Source organism: the organism of the source record quoted next, unplaced genomic scaffold (assembly GCF_019419815.1).
Source record: "Pyrus x bretschneideri cultivar Hongxiangsu unplaced genomic scaffold, Pyrus_bretschneideri_v1 Contig49, whole genome shotgun sequence".
In the NCBI taxonomy this organism is placed as follows: domain Eukaryota; kingdom Viridiplantae; phylum Streptophyta; class Magnoliopsida; order Rosales; family Rosaceae; genus Pyrus; species Pyrus x bretschneideri.
Genome location: NW_025999786.1, coordinates 2,524,314 through 2,547,005, shown reverse-complemented (window position 1 = coordinate 2,547,005; position 22,692 = coordinate 2,524,314). Strand labels below are relative to the sequence as shown.

General features: G+C 33.9%; 2 protein-coding genes across 2 annotated transcripts; both read right to left on the bottom strand.

Annotated features, from left to right (window-relative positions):
* Positions 1 to 14,288: 14,288 nt before the first annotated feature.
* Positions 14,289 to 19,720, bottom strand: LOC103937974 (cysteine-rich receptor-like protein kinase 44). The gene is made up of 7 exons (XM_018645154.2): positions 18,888 to 19,720; positions 18,467 to 18,619; positions 18,222 to 18,343; positions 16,140 to 16,350; positions 15,734 to 15,974; positions 14,909 to 15,056; positions 14,289 to 14,768 (listed from the first exon to the last, which is right to left on the bottom strand). The coding sequence occupies exons 1-7, from the start codon at positions 19,696 to 19,698 to the stop codon at positions 14,463 to 14,465; spliced, it is 1,992 nt and encodes a 663-aa protein (XP_018500670.2). The 5' UTR covers positions 19,699 to 19,720; the 3' UTR covers positions 14,289 to 14,462.
* Positions 19,721 to 20,652: 932 nt separating this feature from the next.
* Positions 20,653 to 21,471, bottom strand: LOC125470135 (cysteine-rich receptor-like protein kinase 25). Its single transcript, XM_048568659.1, has one exon. It carries the CDS (start codon positions 21,377 to 21,379, stop codon positions 20,714 to 20,716), a length of 666 nt encoding a protein of 221 aa, XP_048424616.1. The 5' UTR covers positions 21,380 to 21,471; the 3' UTR covers positions 20,653 to 20,713.
* Positions 21,472 to 22,692: the final 1,221 nt, after the last annotated feature.

Below are 22,692 nucleotides of genomic sequence, written 5' to 3'. Positions count from 1 at the left end.
GAAATTATAATGGAATCACAAATCAAGTATATCTTAGATTCTTGGTTGCATACTCACCTTCCCACAACTACACCTTCCACAACTATTATATTGTCTATTGACTGGATGTTTTTTTTTTTTTTTTTTTTTTTAATAATTTCCAGGATCTACAGTTGCAATGCTTTTGATACATGCAGTAAGGAGGAAGCCGCTACTCTTATGGAGCTTCTTTGGCATGGTAAGTTGAAGTTGCATGTCATTTTTTTTTTTCGTTCATGGAATTCATTATCTTGCTATCTTGGCAATTAGCAATGTCTGACGATTGGTAAAATGTAAGAATAAATGTGCTGAAGTTTGAAGGTTGAAAGTCTTGAATCAATTATAAGAAAGAACAATCTTCTGTTAACTGTTAAAACTCCCTATTATATTTAGTAAGTAGCTTGTACACATGAAAGCGAATTTTAACAACTCTAAATTAGATTTCTTAATAATTTGATCCGTCTTTCTTTCATTTGTGTTCGACTATTTTACTTTTTTTCTATTTAAGTACAATTATTGATCGAAGCCACATAAAATACCCAACGGCTGAGAAACTGCTTTTGTTACAAGAATAGATTATGATATAAAGCTTAAATTTTGGGCACTTAAATATATGTGTTTTGTTTGGCAATTACAGTCACTCGCATGAAAAACCAATTGGATTTGTTCTGGTCTCCAAGAATTTTTCTTTGTTTGATTATTGATTAATTTATATGGCGGGAGTTTTGCTTTTTTGCCCATGTATATTTGATTTGAAATGGACAGTTCAATTTGTTGTATATAAATTAGTAATAAAAAAGCTCCAAGGAGAGGTAAATTAGAAACAATGGTGGAAGAGTGATGGAGTTGAGGAGTTGATAGTTTACAGGGTTTACTTGAATTTCTGTATGATGTCCATGGTATTGATAGATCATTGAGACTAACTGACTGGTTGATTAATCACTAATTTGAAATACTTAAACTGTAACTTTTCTTTAATTCCTTTTCATTTTGTATTTTCATTGGATTCGAAAAAATGAAACGAATCCAATAAGCTACTTAGCCTTTGAATATGTTTACATCTTAATGCTTACTTTAAATATGTTAATTTGTCCCCGTTTCTATAAAATTTTGTGCGATGTGAACAACGTGGGTTATTCTCAATCTTCAGATGGTGATTATTTGGCAACTTCTGCAAACAAGGCTACTCAGCCTTTGAAATATAGAGCTAAGGATGAGAGCAACCAAATGAGCTAGAATTGGGTTTTTATCATTCTAAATTATTCGTTTGGTTACCGATAGAAAATATGGTTGCTGAGTCCAGTTTTTTATCTTCATCATCTTAAACATTTTCCTTTGATATCACTTTGTTTTGATTTGTGAACGAACTATATAATTTATCGTGATGTTAGGTCATAGTGTAATGTTTAATGATTGAATTTGTGAGACGGTTTAACAATTTATTTTAGAAACTTACTATTCCTGCTAGATGCTCAAATATTATGTCTTCTACATTTTTGCTTTCTCTTTTCCGTGTTTTTCCCTATATAGTAGGCTGAGCACTTGAAACTATGAGTATAATACTGATGGGACAATACAATATACAAATGAACACTTTCTTATAGTATGCATATCCGTATATAGCAAGCAAAGTTTTACTTCATTGGTTCTTAGGTACTACACCGTCTTTTAAGTTAGCTTGTGTGGAAATTATTCATGCATGTTGCGACTAATATATTCAATTCCCGCAGCAATGGGCGGACGTATTTTCTAATAAATACCATGAAGCTTGAGAAAGGGGTTTTCCCTATAGCTAGAAAATTATCTATATACTAAAACCCAATGGACAAATACTGTTCACAAGCAGTGTAATGGCGGAGATTCCCTTGCTGGCTTCTCATTTTTTCCTTCTTTCGCCTGCTTGGTACGGTTAAATGGCGCTTTTGCCCATCTTGGACACGCATCGGTCATCGTCGTTTCTTTGTTTTGGGTGCGTTTTCTCCATTGTTCTTTCCGTTTCCATTTCTTTCTTTTACAGATTTGTGGTTTTACAGAAAATGGGAAAAAAAGTGATGAATATGGAGGAAAGTGGGAAATGCACTGAGCAAGTGCTTGGAAATTTTTTTAAATTGAGTTGTAAATTTTGTTTCAGTATTAGACTTTGTATGAATATACATTTGGATAATCATTTTGCAGTTTTTAAATAAATGAGTCTCAGTAATTTGTATTAGTTTTTATGTGAACAACATGTGCACTTACCAGTCTGTGTGGGATAACTAAATTGATGCAATCTTGCCAGTTAGCAATATGTATTTGAAGGAATTTTTTAAATAAATCCTTTATTAAACACGTCTAAACAATTGGTCTTTGGTTCTATATGTTTCATAAAAATTGGGTGGAAGGAGTAACCAATTTGATTGAAGTGTATTGTCACCATTCTGTTATATGCTTAAATGAATTGGGGTAGAACTTACCCTGTGGTTTTTTTTATCGATAGCAGCATTTAGAAACAAAAGATTGTGAAATGCTAAGATATTTACATGAAGAAAATATTGGGGAATTCATGCTGTGTTAAGCTATTTACACAACAAAAAATATTGGAGAACATTGTTTGATTTAGATTGATAGATGGTGGTAGAAGTTGTTCAGCAGAATAACAAAAGCTTTCTTCCTGTTGTGTTGGTCGTCAAGAAGGCAGCCTACGCAACACAAATAGACAATAAAATATTGTAACACATGTATTAAGCTATTGAGAAGAATGAAGTACTGGAGTTTAATATTTTATTCCAATTTTATTCATCTGAGGTTTGATTTCAGGATAATGCGTTTCCTGTTTAGTTGTGATTCAGTATGGGTTTATCTAGGTATATTAATGTTGATTTACATTTTTTTTATTTTCCTGTAAATTTATATGAGTTTATTTTTATTTTTATATTGTTAATTTAGTAATGCTCGGGATAATTTTGGCTTCTAATTTGGTTTGAGCCCTTTTTTTATTTTTATTTTTTTATTTTTTTTTTTATTTAGTTGTAGTTTCATTGTTTCTTTTTTACTGATTTTTTTTTTGTCTCCACCTGCTGCTGAAATTTGATTTTTGCTCTTAATTCTTTACATGTCATGTGTTATGTTGTTGTATTCCATTCAAATGGACCTGGCTTCTTTGCCCTCTCACTTCCCATACACTCTCATCCCCTCTTATTTTGTGCGGTCACGGTTAAGCCACGTCAATATTTTATATTGATTTTTTTTTATAGAGATAATAAGACAAAAAGTAATAGTAATATAAAATGTTGATGTGGCTTAATCGTGACCGCACAAATATGATAGGATGAGAGTGTATAGGAAGTGGGAGGGCAAAGAAGGCAGGTCCCATTCAAATGAAGTAATGCAGTTTATCTTGGTATGTCTTTTCTCTACAATAATTTGGGATTTTAGTTTAAATTATCACTAATTCATTTTTTATTTGGCATTGAATTTTTTAAATTTGAGCGGCAGATGGCTATGACATGGAGGAAAAAGCTTCACAGCAGTTTCACCGTGAGAAAGGCCCCTAAGGCTATCCACTATTTAATCCACATAGTGAACAGTAATTGCCTTTTACATTTTCATCCCTACATTTAAATAGCCCTGACAATAGGTAAATAAAATAATAGTATTTTTTGCAACTTGCTTGGAATTTCCTGTGCACTCTCCACTTCCTCACGTCACTCCCCCTCTTTCCACTCATCTTTCTCACTTCTCACCATTTTTCTAAAGTTCCTCTCTCTCTGCTCTCGACACTCACTCTCTCTAGAGCTCCAAGAGCTCTCACGCACTTTCCTCTTCGAAAATTAAACAAATCAAACTCTAAAACCATGAAACCTTAATTTTTGGGACTAAAGGATCCTAGCTATACCGTTGCATGCGTCATCGGACCATCACGGTGTAAACCACCATTGAAGCCGAGAGCTTCAAGATCTGAAACTCGAACCCAGGTGAGGTTCTCTATGCGAATCTTGTTTCATTATGTCTTAATGTTGCTTGGGACAAGATTTGTCGTGTTTTTCCAGTTTGAAACCGAAGGTTTAACCCCCTGCAATTTCTTTGAAACCTTGCCAAGTTTTTGGTCACCTCTTCAGAGCAAACTCTAGCAAGTTTGTGGGACACGTGTCACGGATGCTGAGGACTCCGGTTGGGCATCGTTTTGCGAATAGAGGAGGAGGCATTGGGGAGAGTCATCATCGCCGCCGCCCATCCATCGTGAGACGACGACGTCGTTCAAGAACCATGAAGGTTAGAGAGAGAAAGGGAAGTCCAGGTCCATCCACCACGTGGCTGACATCGCCCAGACGTCAACCTTGCGTCACATGCCCTTTGGGCTCTCCAGATGGCAACTCCTGCTGGACCTCTTACTCGGGCCCGCTCAGGTTCCATCACTAGCACACGCTAGACCAAGTTGCTCTGGCCTTTTGGCCTTGTTTGAGAGCTAGTCCACCAGGCTATTGCCCACGGTGGAACGGCTCTCAAGAGCTTATGATCTTGCTGCACTTAAGTACTGGGATTCTTCTGTTAGAATAAACACAACACCAAGATCATGCAAAGCAAGTTACCGTGATCAAAACACAGAACCATAAACCATAAAGCAATGCACAGAAAGAAAACATACCTGCAGAAAAGTTCGAAGTTGTTGCCATGTCTGATTTTTGCAGCAAAGTCGTGGTACACCTTCTCCTCTCTTCAGTGAACGAGACTCTCAACTAATAATAGGTCTTAGTCTTATATTGAGTACACACTGTGAGAGCAGAGGCCGCCATATATATACTACATAATCCAAGCCAAATAGAAAACTAATTCCTTCTAAATAGTAGTTCAGTCATAATATGGATTCACAAATCCATTCTCAACAAGGCTTCCTACTGAATCTCTAATCCTATAACCAAGTTTACAGGTTCATACTCATGCTCATATTCTAACATCTTCAACTCATAAACTTTATGGTAGGGTTCTAACAATTAGAGTTTTATGAGTTTGAGCTTTTTAGTAGCAGAAGTTTCATTCTCTTGGTCTTTTGGCAGTTGGATGATTACACTATACAACTTGAGTAAATGAAGACTATGAGCGAGCATGAATATGTTGCGCATCTGCGAAGGTAGCAATTTTATTTGTTAAGAGAAAATAGTTCACCGGAGAATTCAATAGCATGAATGAATATATGATTTCTTATCGTCGCGTATACTCGGTTGCGAGAGTTTGACTTTGACCGTTCTTTTTCCTCCTTGGCTTCTCTTTCCGTCATTGACAGCGGAGTTTGGACCGATCCTGAAGAGCTCTCTGCATTGTTGATCCCACATGTGTCTATCCTTTCCAAGATACAAAGTTCACCATCCCAAATTTTAGTTTGTTTCTGATTTTTTTTATTTATTTATTTATTTATTTTTACGTGCATGTTCTGAATCAGGATTCAAAGATAATATGCCACCAATCACAGGACTCTGAATTCTCTCTCTGTAACTCTGCTGCTGCACTGAATCATCATAGTTTTATTCACATCTTGGAAACACATTTTTATTTTTTTATTCTCTCTGCTTTATGGTTTTCCGTGCAGATTTGGTTGAACATGGGGAAATCACCAGCTGTTACTCTCAGAAAAGGTGATGCGAAGTGAGCTTCGGTTTTTATTTTCTATTTTGCTGTGAATTTTCTTTTATTTATGTGATTTGATCGATGATCTCCATTATGAATTTATGTTTAATTTTTTGAATTTCGATACGTTGAAGAGCAAAAGCTCATGAATCTCGTGCTTTAATTGTTTTTTTCAACATCTGTTCATCTTATTAAATTCTGTGATCAGTTTAATCTTGTTAGAATATGTAATATTTCTTTGTGCAAAATAGATTGGTTGGTGGGGCATTTGGAATGCTTATCAGTTATTACTAAATGTGGTTTAAAGGAACAAGTTAAACTTCTTGGGATGCCTGTTTTAAAGGCAAAAGGAAAGGTTGAAGCACTCTGCCCAGTTAAATGGCAACAGTCATGTAGATGCTTGAATTATATTTAACAGTGATGGGTTCCTCTTTGAGACTAAATGTGTAACAAAAGCTTTTCATCTCTCTTCTCTTGCCAGTTCTCATTCCTTATTATATGTTTAGGCACTAAGAGAATCTCATCGGTATGCAGGAACCATTTGAATGTTACTATATGTGAGATATCGACGCTGGTCTTGGTTTGAAGAGGAACCACTTGATTGCTTTCTCTCTTTTTGGCTGAAAATCACCACGATTTAAGTGGGGTTCAATCATTCAGTACTACCGTCTAATAGTATTTTTCTCTAATGGTATTTTTCTTCACTTGGAAGTGAGAGGTCTTAGGTTCAAATCTTGTGGTTGGCGAATTTAATACCAAATTAGGTTGCCTATTGTGTTGCTTAGTTGAACTCCTCCTAGTGTAAAAATATATCAATGTACTAAAAAAAAAAAAAAAAAAAAAGAAAAGGGTTTCAAGGCATTGGGCTTCATACAGCTCTTTGTTTTGCCCAAACGTTTAGTGAAGATGAGATATTAAATAAGTATGATACTAACCGGTTTTATAGTTGGTTTCTTTTTTGCTTAAAATGTTTTTTGAAAAAAAAAAAAAAATTAAAGATTACATTTCATAGATTATGTGAAATAGACAATGGTGATGCTTCTCTCTTTCTATGTGGCATGAAATCTGTGGATAATAATGTACCCAACTTGGATGAAAGTCCATTAAAGATAATTTTCTCATTGATTTTTTTTATGGGCATCCCGGCGGCGAAAGAGCTCATTTCAAGTCTTCCTATGAATATATATATATATATATATATATATATATATTTTTTTTTTTTTTTTTAAAGCAAAGCAGGTGGTGAGGGCTGCATGAAAAAGTCAAAGAGGGTTTCAAATGCAGTTGCTCTTACCGTGATATGGCACATTGATCAAATCACTGAAATCTCCTTATTTTATATTCAGTAGTTGTTGTAGCATTGATATCATATTCAATTTTTTTGTGTTATCTGCTGCCTTTTTTAATCTCAATATCCCTTTTTTTAATTTTTATCTTTCTTTTGTTTATAATCCTTTTTTGCTAAATTATTGCTCTTCGAATTGTTTTGAGGATACCTAATTGGCCAAATTGTTGAAATTTGGTAATTTAGTGAGCTTTTATGTGAATTTTTAGTTTGGTTCTTATTTGAACTGAATCGATTTGTAAGAAGTATCTTGGCATAACACAATTTTTATATGAATCCAAGTTTTTCAAGAATAGTAAAGGAGAGAAATGAGTCTGTTGTGTTTGGTGTAAAGTTAATTTGTTTGTATTCAAATATGAAGCACAACTTTTTTCTTACATATGAGACCGAATTGGTTTGAGTATGATTCAAGTCTCAGTATAGCTGAATATTTATTTGCTCACACAAAAATTTTGTGCATACATTCATGCGGTTTTACATAGAAATTATTGGATTTATTCATTATGAATTCACTTTTGTATAATTCCACCTACATGCCATGTCTTAATGATTAGTCAGTGGATTTTGTTAAAAGTGTTAAATGTAAAGATTGGATACGTTGAGGAGTCACTCTTCTGTATCTGGTGAAGAAGACTTACAATAACTCATGAAAGTGGCCATGATGTTTGAGAAATTTTTTTTACTTTTGCCACAAGCCAGGTACTTATCTAAACATATTTAATTACTTACATAACTTGATTGTCTATGTTTCCACTCTATTTGCGTTATGAATATCAATGGATTTTAAGTTTAGCATGTATTTTTTTTTACAGTGGGGTTAGCTACAGTTCTCTAAGCATCCTTATAGTGGAAACATGATTCAGAACAGAGTGTAGAAGTCTTTACAAGCTAATCCTATTGGTAATAGAACTACGTCCTTTATCTTTGCTTGCATGCTTTTTAAAATGGCGAAAATTGAATTTGTATGTTAGAATTAGCGTTCTTCTTGATGTTCAATTGCCTGGAAAGGGTTCTTGAAATTGTATTTTGGAATTAATGTATTTGATTCAGAACAAAAGGTCAATAATTCCCTTCCTACATTCCACATGTTGCTTATTGTATATCATTTTACAAATTTTACATGTTTTATACGGTTTTAAAAAGAAGGCTTTTTAGCCAAAATGGTTCCTAAGATTTGCATAACTCCTGACTTTGGTCCTTAATATTTGAAATTAATAGAAGTGGGCCCTGAATTTTCCACTATCAATCATTTTGGTAATTCCATGAAAAATCTCCATTAAATAAGGCTAAAAGGCTAAATAAAAAAAACTCTCAATTTTTGTCAAGTCATTTGGCCCATTATTTATTAAATTGAGGGTATTTTTGTCATTTTGATCTTTATTTAATATAATTTTTCATGGAATGACAAAAATGATTGATGGTGGATAAACTCAGGGATCACTTCTATTGATTTCAAATCTCAATGACCAAAGTGATGAGTTATGCAAATCTCAATGACTATTTTGGCTAAACCCTTCTCTCTGATCCTAGGACTATGCTTATGTGGTTATATATGAAAACTTTCTTATAGGCACTAAGTTCAGACATGCAAGATTGTGTGATCAGACCTCAAGAAAAGAGCTAGAGCAGGGATTTAGACCAAGGGGACCAAGGCATAGTCAAGAGAGCCCCAAGGGAGCAACTTGAGGAATGTGTTGATAAAAACTTTTGTATATAACAATTTACCAAATGTTTTCAATGTAAATAGTAACACAATCTTTTATATCTTGCAAACATAATCTTTCATACAGTTTTCAATCCTGCAACAATGTGTGGGCACAAATTTCTAGTTAGGTTCTATTTCCCTGTAGCTAGGTGCTTTTGGTATGGAGAAGTGCAAGTCATTCCCTAAATGCACCACAGCTTACTCCGGCGAGTTCAACTTCCGGTAGTGGTCAAACTCGTACAACTTCAACGGATCAACCCAGAAGGGAAACGGTTTCGCAACATCAACTGATGCATAACTCCAAAAGAAGAAGAGAGTTGCCTCATACAAACGTGTTTACTATGGAAGGTAAGGTTAAAACATGTCTAAGAAACAGCTTCAAGTGAATCAAGAACACGTTCGTCACCGATGTTCGTTACGATGGATGAATTCGAAATCCATAACATATGCCTTTCTTGCAGTCACTAGCTACTTGTTCTTTCTTGGTTGTATACGGTTGGTTTCATCTGTCATGGTTATATACGGTTGGTAGTCAGATGGGAAATCCCCAGCAAATTAAGATCAAAGATGAAAATAATTGGAAAAAAAGGTTGTTTCGCTCAATGCAAAATTGCACTAAGACCACGGTGGTTTTATGTTGGTGGCGGCCTTAGGGTGCGCCCATTTGAACTGTGATACATCTTTGTAATAATAATATCCATCTAATTTGACGTGGCAAAGAATTAAATCGCAAGGGTATATTATGGGAAAATCATGCTAACAAACCCTCACCCTTTTGATCGCTTAGCAACCTGGAGTTATTAATCGAAGCTAGAAGCAAAGATGTACTTGGTTTTCTACAAGTGTCAAGTTCAGTATTGAACGTGGTTTGCGTTTTATCAAGTTTCATTTATGCGTGTTCTAAATTTTATTCAAATTTCTTATTTCCGTCAATTGCTTTAGTAGCTATGTACAACCAAGCAGGCAAAGCTAGTAAGTAGCCTTTTTGTTTCTATAGCTTCACGCCCCCTACCCTATGGTAAAGAAGAGGAACTAAGAGCAACTCCAGCATTAGAGCCTCCCCCCAGGCAATGCACTATTCAATCCACCTAATGAACAGTAAATAGCACTGACAATCAGCATTTGTATCTCCACCTGTTACACTTCAAATAGCCCTGGCAATAGACAATAAAATATTAGTATTTTATTTATTTATAAAATAATACAAAATAATTTTAATTGTAATATCGGATAAGATTTTTAATCGTTCTCGTTGCGCCACGTGTCATTATCCGAAGTATTATTAAATAATACAAAATAATTTTATTTGTAATTTCGGATAAGATTTTTAATCGTTGTCGTTACGCCACTTATCATAAAAAGGAATGTGATTGAAAGTAGTTAAGAAAATATGAAATTGTTGTGTAAGATAAATGATAATGAGAAGGTATTTATAGAAAAGTAAAAACAATTTTTTTAGAGTTTTAAGATTTTTTCAGATTTTTCAGATTTTTCAGACTTTTTAGATTTTTTTTTTTTGAATTTTTTACAATTTTTTAAAATTTTTTATTCAATTAATTAATCTTTGCCGTTGGATATAAAAAAAATTTGAATTCCAACACTCCAGATTGTGCCACGTGTCACAACGGTAACTTTTCTTAATTTTAAAACTATTTTTTCTTTTATTTTTTATTTACAAAGCATATTAATATCCACCGTTGATCTCAGATCGAACGGTGGATATTAAATAAGACTTTTTTATTTTTTTTGACCGTTGAAATCGAACGGTCCAAATTAAATAACTGTTGAGATCTAACGGACCGTGGGAAGTCACGTGGCTTCCCAACAGTAACTGACAAAGCTTTTTTTTTTCCTTCTGATTTTGTGTCGACGATGCGCCCCCACGCGCCAGTGGGGTGCACGCGCCTGACACAAAAAAAATAAAATATTGCCTGACGCCAGGCTGACGTCACATGGCCTCAGGCTCTCGGTTTAGCAATTCCCAAGGGCCCGGAGCTCGGGCCTCCACCTTCCCTCGGGCTTGCCCACGCTAGGAGCTGATCCACCGGGCCTCGAGCCCTTGTTTTCTCCCCTGTCCCCCGAGCTTGCAGCCCACGCTGGGCTTGCTCTAAGGGGTTTACAGGTACTATATTTCGGCTTATAGAGCTTCTTTTTAGCCCTATGCTAAAGCAAAGCCCTATCCCGCCTATGCCTATGCCTCAAGTAAATAAATAAGCTAATAGCAACTGCGCGTTGTAGCCGTTTTTGATTGAAAGGTAGCTGTAGCTTCAAAGCCAAAGAGGAAGTTTCTTCTGATTTTAAGGGTTCCGCTGTAGCAGCAAAGAAGAAGGCAATTTCTGCTGCTAAAATAAGATAAGTTTCAATACCAAAGGAGTGAACTTCACTATAAAGGCTATAGAAGTGCATCACTAGTTTATATAAAATGAAGGAAATGAAAAAGGTTATTCATAGTATATAGAACGCCTAATAGAATTAGGCAAGGAGAATCGCTACAATAAAAAAACCTTGCCAGATGAAAAAAATTTGTCAGCTCAAAGCTGATTTTGTCGTCGTAGCCTTTAGCCGATGGAGGTTCATCGGGAAAGATTAGTCGAGCAAAACCCATTGCACGAAGCTTAAAACGACAAAATACAAGTCCGTCGGGCAAAACTGAGTTAGCCCGACTAATATACTTGTTGGCGAACGTGCATTGATTGAATTGAGCTGACGAAATCTTCTTGCCCAACAAGAGTATCTCGTCGGCCAGCAAAAAAAAATGTAATAAACTTTACCCGACAAAAAAGTCATCGAGCCAACTCTATGAAACCAAAAATTAAAAATAAGATAAATTTTGTGCGACAAGCCAACAAAATTGGAGCTAAAACGACTTAAATCGTGATTTTTCATATCTAACTGTTAATTGATTTCGTCCTGTTACCTAACCTCCGAATGTGTTTTTGGGTAATTTTTTGCCTACAAGATCTCGAAGTATATGCAAGCATGTTTGACGGTAAGATCGTGAAAACTAGTTTCGTATAATGTTTGTCCCGTCAAAAGAATGGATTTCAAAACACTTAAAAGTTTACTTTATACTTCCATTAAGTAGAATGTAAGCTTTTGTTGTATCCATTAAACCAAAGCACTAGTCCTTCTTGACTATATCGTGACACTTTTTAAATATTTGTAAAAAATTTAACAAAAATAGAGCTAAAACGACCGTTAAATCGTGATTTTTCGTGTTTAACTGTCGAATGATTTTGTCTCACTACTTAATCTCCGAATGTTTTTATTGGATGATTCTTGGGGTAGGAGATCTTGAAGTATATGCAAACACATTTTATCCCTTACAACCTCTAATTCTAATTTTACCATTGCAAATCATATGTATGCGCGCTACGAACCCCCACCAACAATTGGCTACCACGCTCTAATTCTAATTTTACCATTGCAAATCTTATGTATGCGTACGAACCCCCACAAACAATTGGCTACAACGCTCCTTCCTCTTCTCGCCCTCACTCTTTTAATTTTATCACCAATACTACTGCTTAAAACTCAAGAAAAAAAGCTATTCTGATATATGCAGCAGCCACGCAAAAACCTCACGCAACACCTAAATTTATAACGCACAGTGCTGAGATTTCTTTTTGTGCAGATAAAACCAAATGTGAGGATAAGCATGCACATGATAAGTTTAAATTTAAATACACTTGAAATTATCAACTTGATAAATGTACAAAAAATATCAAATTAACTCAACGTTGATGGCTCTTTCCTTCTTGGGTCGAATGTGGGCGGTGTAGGAGGGGTATTTCGTGATGAAGCCGGTAGCTATGCTGGAGGTTTTGTTTGCCAATACCATCTGCATCGAGCCCTACTATGGTGGAGTTTCTGGTAGTTCGTGAGGGGATTCGTTGCGTAGTGGAAAGGAACTTGGATCGAGTTATTGTGGAGCGTGACTCATTGTAGGTGGTTCAAGCTATTGGTAGCCGATTCCAGGGGTTTTCTTTCATGAATCTTCTAGTGGAGGACATTCGTGCTAGTTTACGAACTTTTGTGGCTTTGCAGGTTTGTTATGTGCGCCGTTCTGCTAATGTTGCAGCACATGTATGGCCAAATTGGTTGTGTCTTATCCTATTGAGTTTTGTTGGTTTGAGGAACCTCCGGATTTGATTATGGAGGCCCTTGATGTTGATTGACTTATGATTATCCAATAAATGCTATCGTTTCTCTTAAAAAAATTAAAAATTAAAACATTTAAAAAAATTAAAAAATTAAAAAAAAAAAAAAATTAGCTGCTACTTAACTTTCATATAACATGCCAACTAGACTTGGCATTCGTGTCGTGTTTTCTGTGTTCATGTCGTTTTCGTATCATACCCAATATCTTAATAGGTCGTGTCGTGTAACACCCGTTAAAGTAAATGGGTAATATGACCCGACCCAAAATCGGCCTGTTAATATTATAAAGTAATATGACCTTCTCCGTTACCCGTTAAAAGAAAATATATTTTAAATCAATAAAAATGAAAATGAAAAACATAATTTGACCCAAAAAAATAGAGAACATAATACTAAATTAGTATATGCATATCACATTGTCACATAAATATTACTTCAACATATAAAAAAAACATTTGTCTTTCAAGTATTATATATTCCAAAATAAAAGCCTAATAAAAAAACATTAGTACATTACTATAAAATACCAAATGTTCAAGGATGTGCAAAATAAAGAGAGTTGTGTTTCAAGGTTGAGGAACCTTGCCCGTTTATATATGCTTGCACGTTTATATATGCTTTCACATTATATGCTTTCATATTTTAGACTTGTACATTAAAGATTATGAATTTTATTTATTTTGAACTCTCTTAAAAATACTATTTATGAGGGTTTGTATGGTTTTAAAAATTCATATGACGATGTACCGATACTCATAGCGTAGAGGACGATCACGAGTCTTTGCATATTTTTTTTCACATTTTTTGCACTTGTAAATTAATTATTATAATTTTTTTAATGTGTTTGGTACTTTTAAATTACTTGATACTTTTATTTTTAATATGTTTTTATAATTTTTTTTAATCTCACTCTTTGCCGATAGTATACTATACAATTAAAACTTAATTTTTTAAAATTTATATAGAATAATAATACAACAACACATATTTAATCTACAATATATACATATACACTATGGCTATTGTACTTTATAGTAAGTTTTTCTAGTAGTTTAAAAAATTAAAATCATCAAAATAACTTTTTTCTTAACGTATCAAAACAGGTTACTCACATGTCACCTTTGTGTAAACCTATTAAGGACCCGTTATTAACGGGTTCTTATCAAGTGACCTGATTAATTATTGTGTCGTGTTAACAGGTCTTGTAAAAAATTGTCAGGTCTAATGACAACTAAAAGATATATTGGGCTGCTCCAAAAATATTCCAACCACTTAACATTAAGCCAAAATCAAATCAAGTTAAATACCAAGTAAGATCTACCTATTTGAATGCATGTGCTTGACATACTTACTGAGTGGATGTTTCTGAAACACTTGACATTATTGTGATCAAGAGCACGAGAGACAAATTTAGACTAAAATAATTACAACCGAAAACATGCACTAGTCTAAGAATTACAAACTCAAACATTTTGTTAAGAATTACCAATTTTACTCTAACAATACATATATAAAAATGTTCAACAGCTTAATTGTCTAACTTAATAATTCATTCTCAATCTCACAAAAAATGTTACTTGAATGAGAAGTATATAAAGGTTGACTGTACAAGCATATAATTTAAATTTTATATTAACGGGGGAGATCATCAGAAATTGTTAAACTATTGATGGTGCAACTATTAGCAGCTATTTGATCCTGATTATTTCCAGATCTTCCTGTAAAAAATGCAGGTCGCTCAGGTTTGGAAAGACTAATAGTTTCAGTTTTCAACATTAAAACGATTGATGACATGGTCGGCCTCCTGTTTGCATCCTCTTGAACACACAGTAGTCCAATGTGGATGTATCTCAAAAATTCATCTGGCCGACATGAATCTTTCGACAAAATTGGATCCATCAAATCCAACCCTTTTCCTTCATTCCATAATTGCCAAACCTGTAAAACAATAATTTTTAAGGATGCAAGTATATAGAAAAAAAGTATACTAATCTTTGATAGCTTAGCCAAATAATAATTTGGAAATTATGATGTATGTATAAATAATTCTTATATATCCCAAGTTATTAAATACTTACACGTGCTATAAGTGTAGGAAGAGGGCAGTCAAAACCTAAAAAATTCTTTCGCCCCGTGGTGATCTCAAGCAGGAGTACACCGAAGCTAAAGACGTCTGATTTTACCGAATATAAACCTTCTAGTGCATATTCTGGAGCCATATAACCACTGCATGTCCAAAATTAATGCATTGAGTCTTTTTAGTTAGAAAAAACAAATATTTTTGGGGTGAGCCTACGATACCATACTAAAAATAAAAGGTATTGGTACCCTTTATTAACGTTAATATTGTAATTCATTAATATTCAACTATATTATACTACCTTAATAGTTTAATCTAACTTCCACATCGTAAAAGGCAACCTTGTTAATCTAACCTTGGTAATTTTAATGTTAATGAATAAACAAAATTAATCTCTTTCGACAAAAATAAATAAATAAATAAATAAATAAAATTAATCAATGGTATAAGATAATTCATTGAACTTAATCTATGATCTAAGGTAATCCTTAACGCTTAGAGTTAAGATTATTCCTTGAACTTAATAAATGGTTTATGATGGCCACTCAGTACTACGGTTTGAATCTCGTGAATGACAAATTCGATAGCAAATTAGGCTGCCCATTGTGTGGTTTAGCTGAACTCTCCCTCCCCCTAGTGTAAAAATATCAATATACTAAAAAATAAATAAATGGTCTATGATAATCCTAAAATACTATTATATTAAATAATACCGATATCTTATATTTTTCAATGCGGTACCATAAAATCCTACTATTTTTTATATGAAGATATATAAGTTAAAACTTAAATATGATCGAAGGATATATAAATTGAAACTTACAGAGTTCCAACAGGTCTTTTGGTATTTCCTTGAGTTTGACCATCAACTCCAAACATTTTAGCCATCCCAAAATCAGATATTTTTGGATTCATTTCGCCGTCTAACAAGATGTTGCTAGCTTTTAAATCACGATGTATAACTCTAAGCCTAGAATCTTCATGAAGGTATAAAATTCCTCGAGCGATTCCTCCTATTATCATGCAACGTCTTGACCAATCCAGCTGCTCTCGTTTTCTAGGTTCTGCATGCGGTAACATTTATCAAAGACAAGTCGTTATACTGAGTCAGAATTTACAGCCAATTATATATACATACACATATATATATATATGTGTGTGTGTGTGTGTGTGTGTGTGTGTATTGTTATTAACGAAGGAAAATCTATGGTCAAATGAGAGTCACAAACCAAATAGAAAATGATCAAGACTTTTGTTTGGTACATATTCATAGACGAGTAAGGTTTCTTCTCCTTCCAAGCAAAATCCAAGAAGTCTTACAAGATTTCTGTGTTGAAGTTTGGCTACCAATACAACCTCATTTTGAAATTCTTGAACACCTTGTGTGGAGCTTTTCGATAGCCGTTTTACTGCTATTTCATGTCCATCACCAAGTGTTCCCTACAATATGTAATATTGAACTAAGCAGAGTAAGTGTTGGAAATACTATTAATTATGGGATGGTGCTATCCACACACCTCTTTTCACCTTTTACACACCCTTCTCAATTTTCTGTCTTTTGATCGAATGAATTAAAAAAAATTAAAAAATAGAAATTAACAAGGGGTGTGTGAATAGCACCATCCTTAATTATGTGGTGCAATATGTAATTAGATAGGACACTGTTGTATGTAAATCATAAGCCTATAAATAGGCACTCCAATGAGGAAAAAAAATTGAAAACTTAGTATCTAATTCCTAGTTACTATTGTTCATTGACTGAGACATTATTAGTTTTTAGATTTTGATCAAAGTCCCTAACATTAATGTATTAAACAATTTACATGTCAGTTGCATAATTTTTTAAAATAAAATTAGTAATTGATTTAGGGTTTTAATACTCACAACCTTATTAAACTTCTAATTAATTTCAATTCAAAACATTTCCAAAATTTAAAAAAGTAAAAAAAAAAAAAATAGAATAAGTTTGTACCCATTAAACGTTTATAAAAAGATTTTCAATTTTTTAATCTTAAATGTACCCATTTATATAATTTTTTCAATTTTTTCTAATATTAAATGTATCCATTCTTAAATATATCAATTTGTTATTTGTAAAATGTACCTTTTTTAATATAAAATGCACCCATATTTTTTTTTATATAAAATCCATTCAATTTTTTTTTCTTTCTAATCAATATCATGGGCACACTCTATTTCATTGATTTGAGAATGTATCCATGTCAAGTTTAATGCAAAAAAAATTAATATGGTAATCAAGCCTAATATATTATTATTTTTGTGGTTTTGAAAAATGTACCCATGTTTTGGTACAATAGTTTTTTGGTTTTGATGAATGTACCCATGTTTATGTATATTGGGTATATATACAATATATGTTAGAGAGTATAATTTATCCTTTAATATTTTTAATCCTATAAATGATGGGTTTTACTTAAAATCTCATTGATATAAACAACTACAAGTTTCAGATTTTAATTTAAAAAATAATAGCCTACATGAAAATACATTATTACATTAATGTCAGGATTTCGATCAAAAACTGAAAATTATCAAGATTTCAATCAAAGAACATTGGTAGTTAAGAACCGCATAAAAAAACAAACAGGTCTTACATTAAAAAATGGGTACACTTTAGATTACAAAAATAAATAGGTCTCACATTAAAAAAAATAGGTACATATTACATAAAAAATTGATACTTACAAAAACAAAAAGTGGTACATTTTACACATAACAAAGTGGAACATTTTTAAAGACAAATGGGTACATTATTAATAAATTATTTTTACAAATAAAAGGTTAAAAATACTGAGTACAAATAAAAGTTTGAAAAACATGGACACAAAAAGAAATTAATATATGGGTACAAACTAAAAATAAATATATATGATACAAAATTTAGCCGTAAACATATATATATATATCAAATGTAATGTTTCTAACACTAAATGAATATATTTAGAATAAAATTTAATTATTTAATTATCTTGACATGTAAAATATTTTATTATTGAAATAAATAATGATGTTTATTAAAACCAAGGGACCTTGATAAAAATTAAAAAGGAATAAGGTTTTAATCAATGGAGTTGAAAAAAGAAGGATGAGAACCTAATTTCTCCTATTTTCATACATTTTGATGCTTAAACAATCACATCCTTCACTAATTTTTCATAAAAATAATTTTTCACATAGCCATTATCACGAACTATTTTTGTGTAGAAATTCTTCCATAAGTTTGTGGAGCAAAGTATCTCATGCAAATAAATAGTTTTTTATTTTAACTATGCAAATAAATATTTTTATACCTTGAAAACTGCACCAAATCCTCCTTCACCTAGTTTGTTATCATCTGAAAACTTGTTCGTGGCAGTTTCAATGGTTCCCAATCTAAATTGCAATGACTCGACAGTCTTCATGTCATTACCAACTACAAATATTGATTAAAAGATTAGATCTATTAACTAAAACATTTATCAAGAAATTGAAGTAAAATATAATATGCCGGCCGCGTCTAATGACTAAATACTTTTCAAATTTATTTATTTATGACCTTTCTTCTTTCGTCGTTTGGAGTGGTATCTATCTTTGACTGCTCTGAGTCTCTTGCGGAAGAAGCATCCGGTAACAAACACAACTAAAACACAAAAAGCAAAAGAGCCAAGAGTACTGACGATGATTATCGTCGAGGAGGGTTTGCTTCTTCCTGTATGAATACAAAATTATAATAAATATATATCTCTGAGCCGGCTTGACAACATAATGGTACGAAATAATACTTGTATTATAGGTATAAATAATCAAAGACCCAATCGATTTTTAAAGGAGAATATAAAAATGAAAGGTTCATATTATTATGTCATGAGATGAAACTCAACACGGTGATTAATTTGTGGCATATGTCATTATATACGAGGGTAGCAATTTTATCGTTCACAAGAATTGTAGAAAGCTTGAAGGATATCATCATTTACCAGATTTGTTTGTCGGCAAGGTTGGTGGCGAAGGCTGCGACGGACTAGGGCTGGATTCTTGGTAGAAGGGCCGCATTTCAAACCTCATATTACAACTGTCATATAGAACTCGTCCCCCTTGCTTTGCATCACAGCAACTGGGCGCTAACCACTTTTTCCCTTCTTCAAGGCACGCATTACAATCGGCAGCGGACAAGTCCGGCCTGCACTGCGCAAGGCTGTACACGGTAAAATAAAGCTTGTTTACCGCCGTAAAATGCACTTCTTCCGTGGCAAACCTGTCAATTGCATTGGCAGCCTTGGGGACTAAGCTTCCCAAAGTAGCCGCCAATACCCCGTTGAGCTGAGCTAGTTGCTGCACGTATTGGGACACGTTCCCCTCACTCCAAATTACAAGGACAGGCGAGGTGGCAGCCGCCCAGGATGAGAAGGGCTTGTTTGAGTAGCTTAGCGTGCAATTGTCATACGATATCAGCGCCTCTTGGCTGTCCGGGCAGAGTAGGAGTGCCTGCGAGGTTGCGTTTACCACGCATTCTTTGCAAGCATTGGCCGAGACGTCCCGGCGGCAGAGAAAGAGGCCGTAGGCTGGGCCCACGGTGGTGGCGTTGTAAAAGCCGGTGGCGTCACGGTTGGCGTTGGAGGAAAGGTTGGAGAGGAGTTGGTTGAGATAGGATTTGAAGGAGGTGGCAGTGGAGTTTGGGGCCAAACTAGTTGAGCAGTTATGGCTGCTGTCTGCAGCATCTGTGGTAGTACTGGCCAATGCAATAAGAAGTAAGGAGAGAAAGTAGAAAGGGGTCATGTCACAATGCATGTAAAAAACCAAAGGATTTTGATACTACGATTAATTTGTTCAAGTGATCTACTAAAATATCAAAGTTCTAAGTTTATGACAATGTTAGTATTGCACAAGATGCTTGACTTTTCTGAGTCAACATCTGAAACAGTCCGGAAATTTACTGATGAGAATTAATGGTTCTCCGTACTTCTAGGATCACTAGTGGAAAGACTTTGGCAATAAATTGATTAGGATAATACTTGCATTCCTCATTGCTAACGTATCTTGATTGAATAATTTTATAATTGAATTCGTTTATTTCTTAATCATTATTTGAGATCATTTTTACAAAAAATTATTTCAATCAGAGATCATTTGATCATTCAAATGTATAGAATAAATTGACGATATCAATATTAAGTAATATGTTCATGATAAACTGTCCATTTACTTTACAAATTTAGCTGAATAAATGATTTCAATTCGAATGAATCTGCATTGGGTTTTTTTTTTTATGGACAAAATGAATCTGTATTGGTTTGATCTTCAAATGAATCTTTATGACAATGCCAATATTGCACCCGATGCTTCACTGTTCTGAGTCTACATCTGAAACAGTCCGGAAATTAACCGACGAGATTTAATGATTCTATATACTTCTACAATCAACCAGTGGAAAGACTTGGCAATAAATAGATTAGGATAATACTTACATTCCAGCTTGCTGAAGGATCTTTATCGACATCGTACACATTTTATAATTAGAATTGTTTAATTTTTAAATTTTTATTCGAATATCACTTTTATAAAATAAAATAAAAAACTATTTTAATAAGATATTATTTAGTCATTTAAATGTATAGAATAAATTGACTATATTGGTATCAAGTAATATGTTCGTGATATACCGTCCACTTATTTTATAAGTTTGGATAAATAAGTGATATCCAATTCGAATGAATTTGTATAGGATTGATCTTCAAATGAAGATTAATGAATTGAATGGTTCCGATCGTTGATTTTATTTGGAAGATACGTCTTGGTTGAAGGGTCACATTTCAAACCTCATATTACAACTGGCATATAGAACTCGTCCCCCTTGCTTTGCGTCACAGCAACTAGGCGCTAACTGCGTTTTCCCTTCTTCAAGGCACGCATTACAATCGGCAGCGGACAAGTCCGGCCTGCACTGCGCAAGGCTGTACACGGTAAAAGAAATCAGGTTTGCCATAAAAGGCCCTTCTTCCGTGGCAAACCTGTCAGTTGCATTGGCAGCCTTGGGGACTAAGCTTCCCAAAGTAGCCGCCAATACCTCGGTGAGCTGAGCTGGTTGCTCCACGTATCGGGACACGTTCAGCTCACTCCAAATTACAAGGACAGGCGAGGTGGCAGCCGCCCAGGATGAGAAGGGCTTGTTTGAGTAGCTTAGCGTGCAATCGTCATACGATATCAGCGCCTCTTGGCTGTCCGGGCAGAGTAGGAGTGCCTTCGAGGTTGCGTTTACCACGCATTCTTTGCAAACATTGGCCGAGACGTCCCGGCGGCAAAGAAAGAGGCCGTAGGCTGGGCCCACGGTGGTGGCATTGTAAGCCGGTGGCATCGCGGTTGGCGTTGGAGGAAAGGTTGGAGAGGAGTTGGTTGAGATAGGATTTGAAGGAGGTGGCAGTGGAGTTTGGGGCCAAACTAGTTGAGCAGTTATGGCCGGCGTATGCAGCATCTGTGGTAGTACTGGCCAATGCAATAAGAAGTAAGGAGAGAAAGTAGAAAGGGGTCATGTCACAATGCATGGAAAAAACCAAGGGATTTTGATAATACGATTAATTTGTTCAAGTGATCTATTAAAATATCAAAGTTCTAAGTTTATGACAATGTTAATATTGCACACGATGCTTGACTTTTCTGAGTCAACATCTGAAACAGTCCGGAGATTTACCGATGAGAAATAATGGTTCTACGTACTTCTAGAATCAACTAGTGGAAGGACTTTGGCAATAAATTGATTAGAATAATACTTGCAATCCTCATTGCTAACGATCGTATAATTTTATAATTGAATTCGTTTATTTTTTAATCATTATTTGAGACCGTTTTTACAAAAAATTATTTCAATCGGAGATCATTTGATTATTTAAATGTATAAAATAAATTGACTATATCAATATTAACCGACGAGATTTAATGGTTCTACGTACGTCTACAATCAACCAGTGGAAAGACTTGGCAATAAATTGATTAGGATAATACTTAAATTCCAGCTTGCTGAAGTATCTTGATCGACATCGTACACATTTTATAATTAGAATAGTTTAATTTTTAAATTTTTATTTGAATATCACTTTTATAAAAATAAAAATAAAAACTATTTTAATAAGAGATTATTTACTTATTTAAATGTATAGAATAAATTGACTATATTGGTATCAAGTAATATGTTCGTGATATACTGTCCACTTATTTGATAAGTTTGGATAAATAAATGATTTCTAATTCGAATGAATTTGCATAGGATTGATCTTCAAATGAAGATTAATGAATTGAATGGTTCCGATCGTTGATTTTATTCAGAAGATACGTTATTCGCAAATGAGAGAATATGTGTATCCCCAAAAACTCCCCCAAAATTTTCATTTCTTGCCCCTATTTCCCCTCAGTTGGTTTGACAACATGGCTGGCCAAGAATGGCCGGGCCACGCATAATTTTGTTTTCCACAAGAAAATGTCCATAATTAATATTGGAGCGTTTTAATATAGACATCTCGTTTTTTAATTTTTTAGACTAAATATACACTCTTTTTGAAAATTTGATCAAACATTTTCCTAAAATTTTGGTTATTAATTTCAGTTTTTCACCTGAGTTCAATTTTGTTTAGAATTTTAGTTTTTCACAACTTCTCGTGGGCACTTTGTTTTCTTTTTTCTTTCTTTTCCTATTATCCCTATATTTATGCATTTATTATCCATCTCTATGGATTTTTTTTTATTGTTTGTTATAATTTTTACTTTTTATTTTTGTGTGAATATAGTAGATTC

Bases quoted from the DNA above. Each gene is read 5' to 3' on its own strand.
- LOC103937974 (XM_018645154.2), bottom strand. From the start codon at position 19,698: ATGCATTGTGACATGACCCCTTTCTACTTTCTCTCCTTACTTCTTATT. The intron at 15,975-16,139 runs GTTTGTGACTCT...TACCGCATGCAG, and splicing joins TCTTGATCATTTTCTATTTG to AACCTAGAAAACGAGAGCAG. The intron at 14,769-14,908 runs GTAAGTATTTAA...ATTGTTTTACAG, and splicing joins TTCCTACACTTATAGCACGT to GTTTGGCAATTATGGAATGA.
- LOC125470135 (XM_048568659.1), bottom strand. From the start codon at position 21,379: ATGCTGCATACGCCGGCCATAACTGCTCAACTAGTTTGGCCCCAAACT.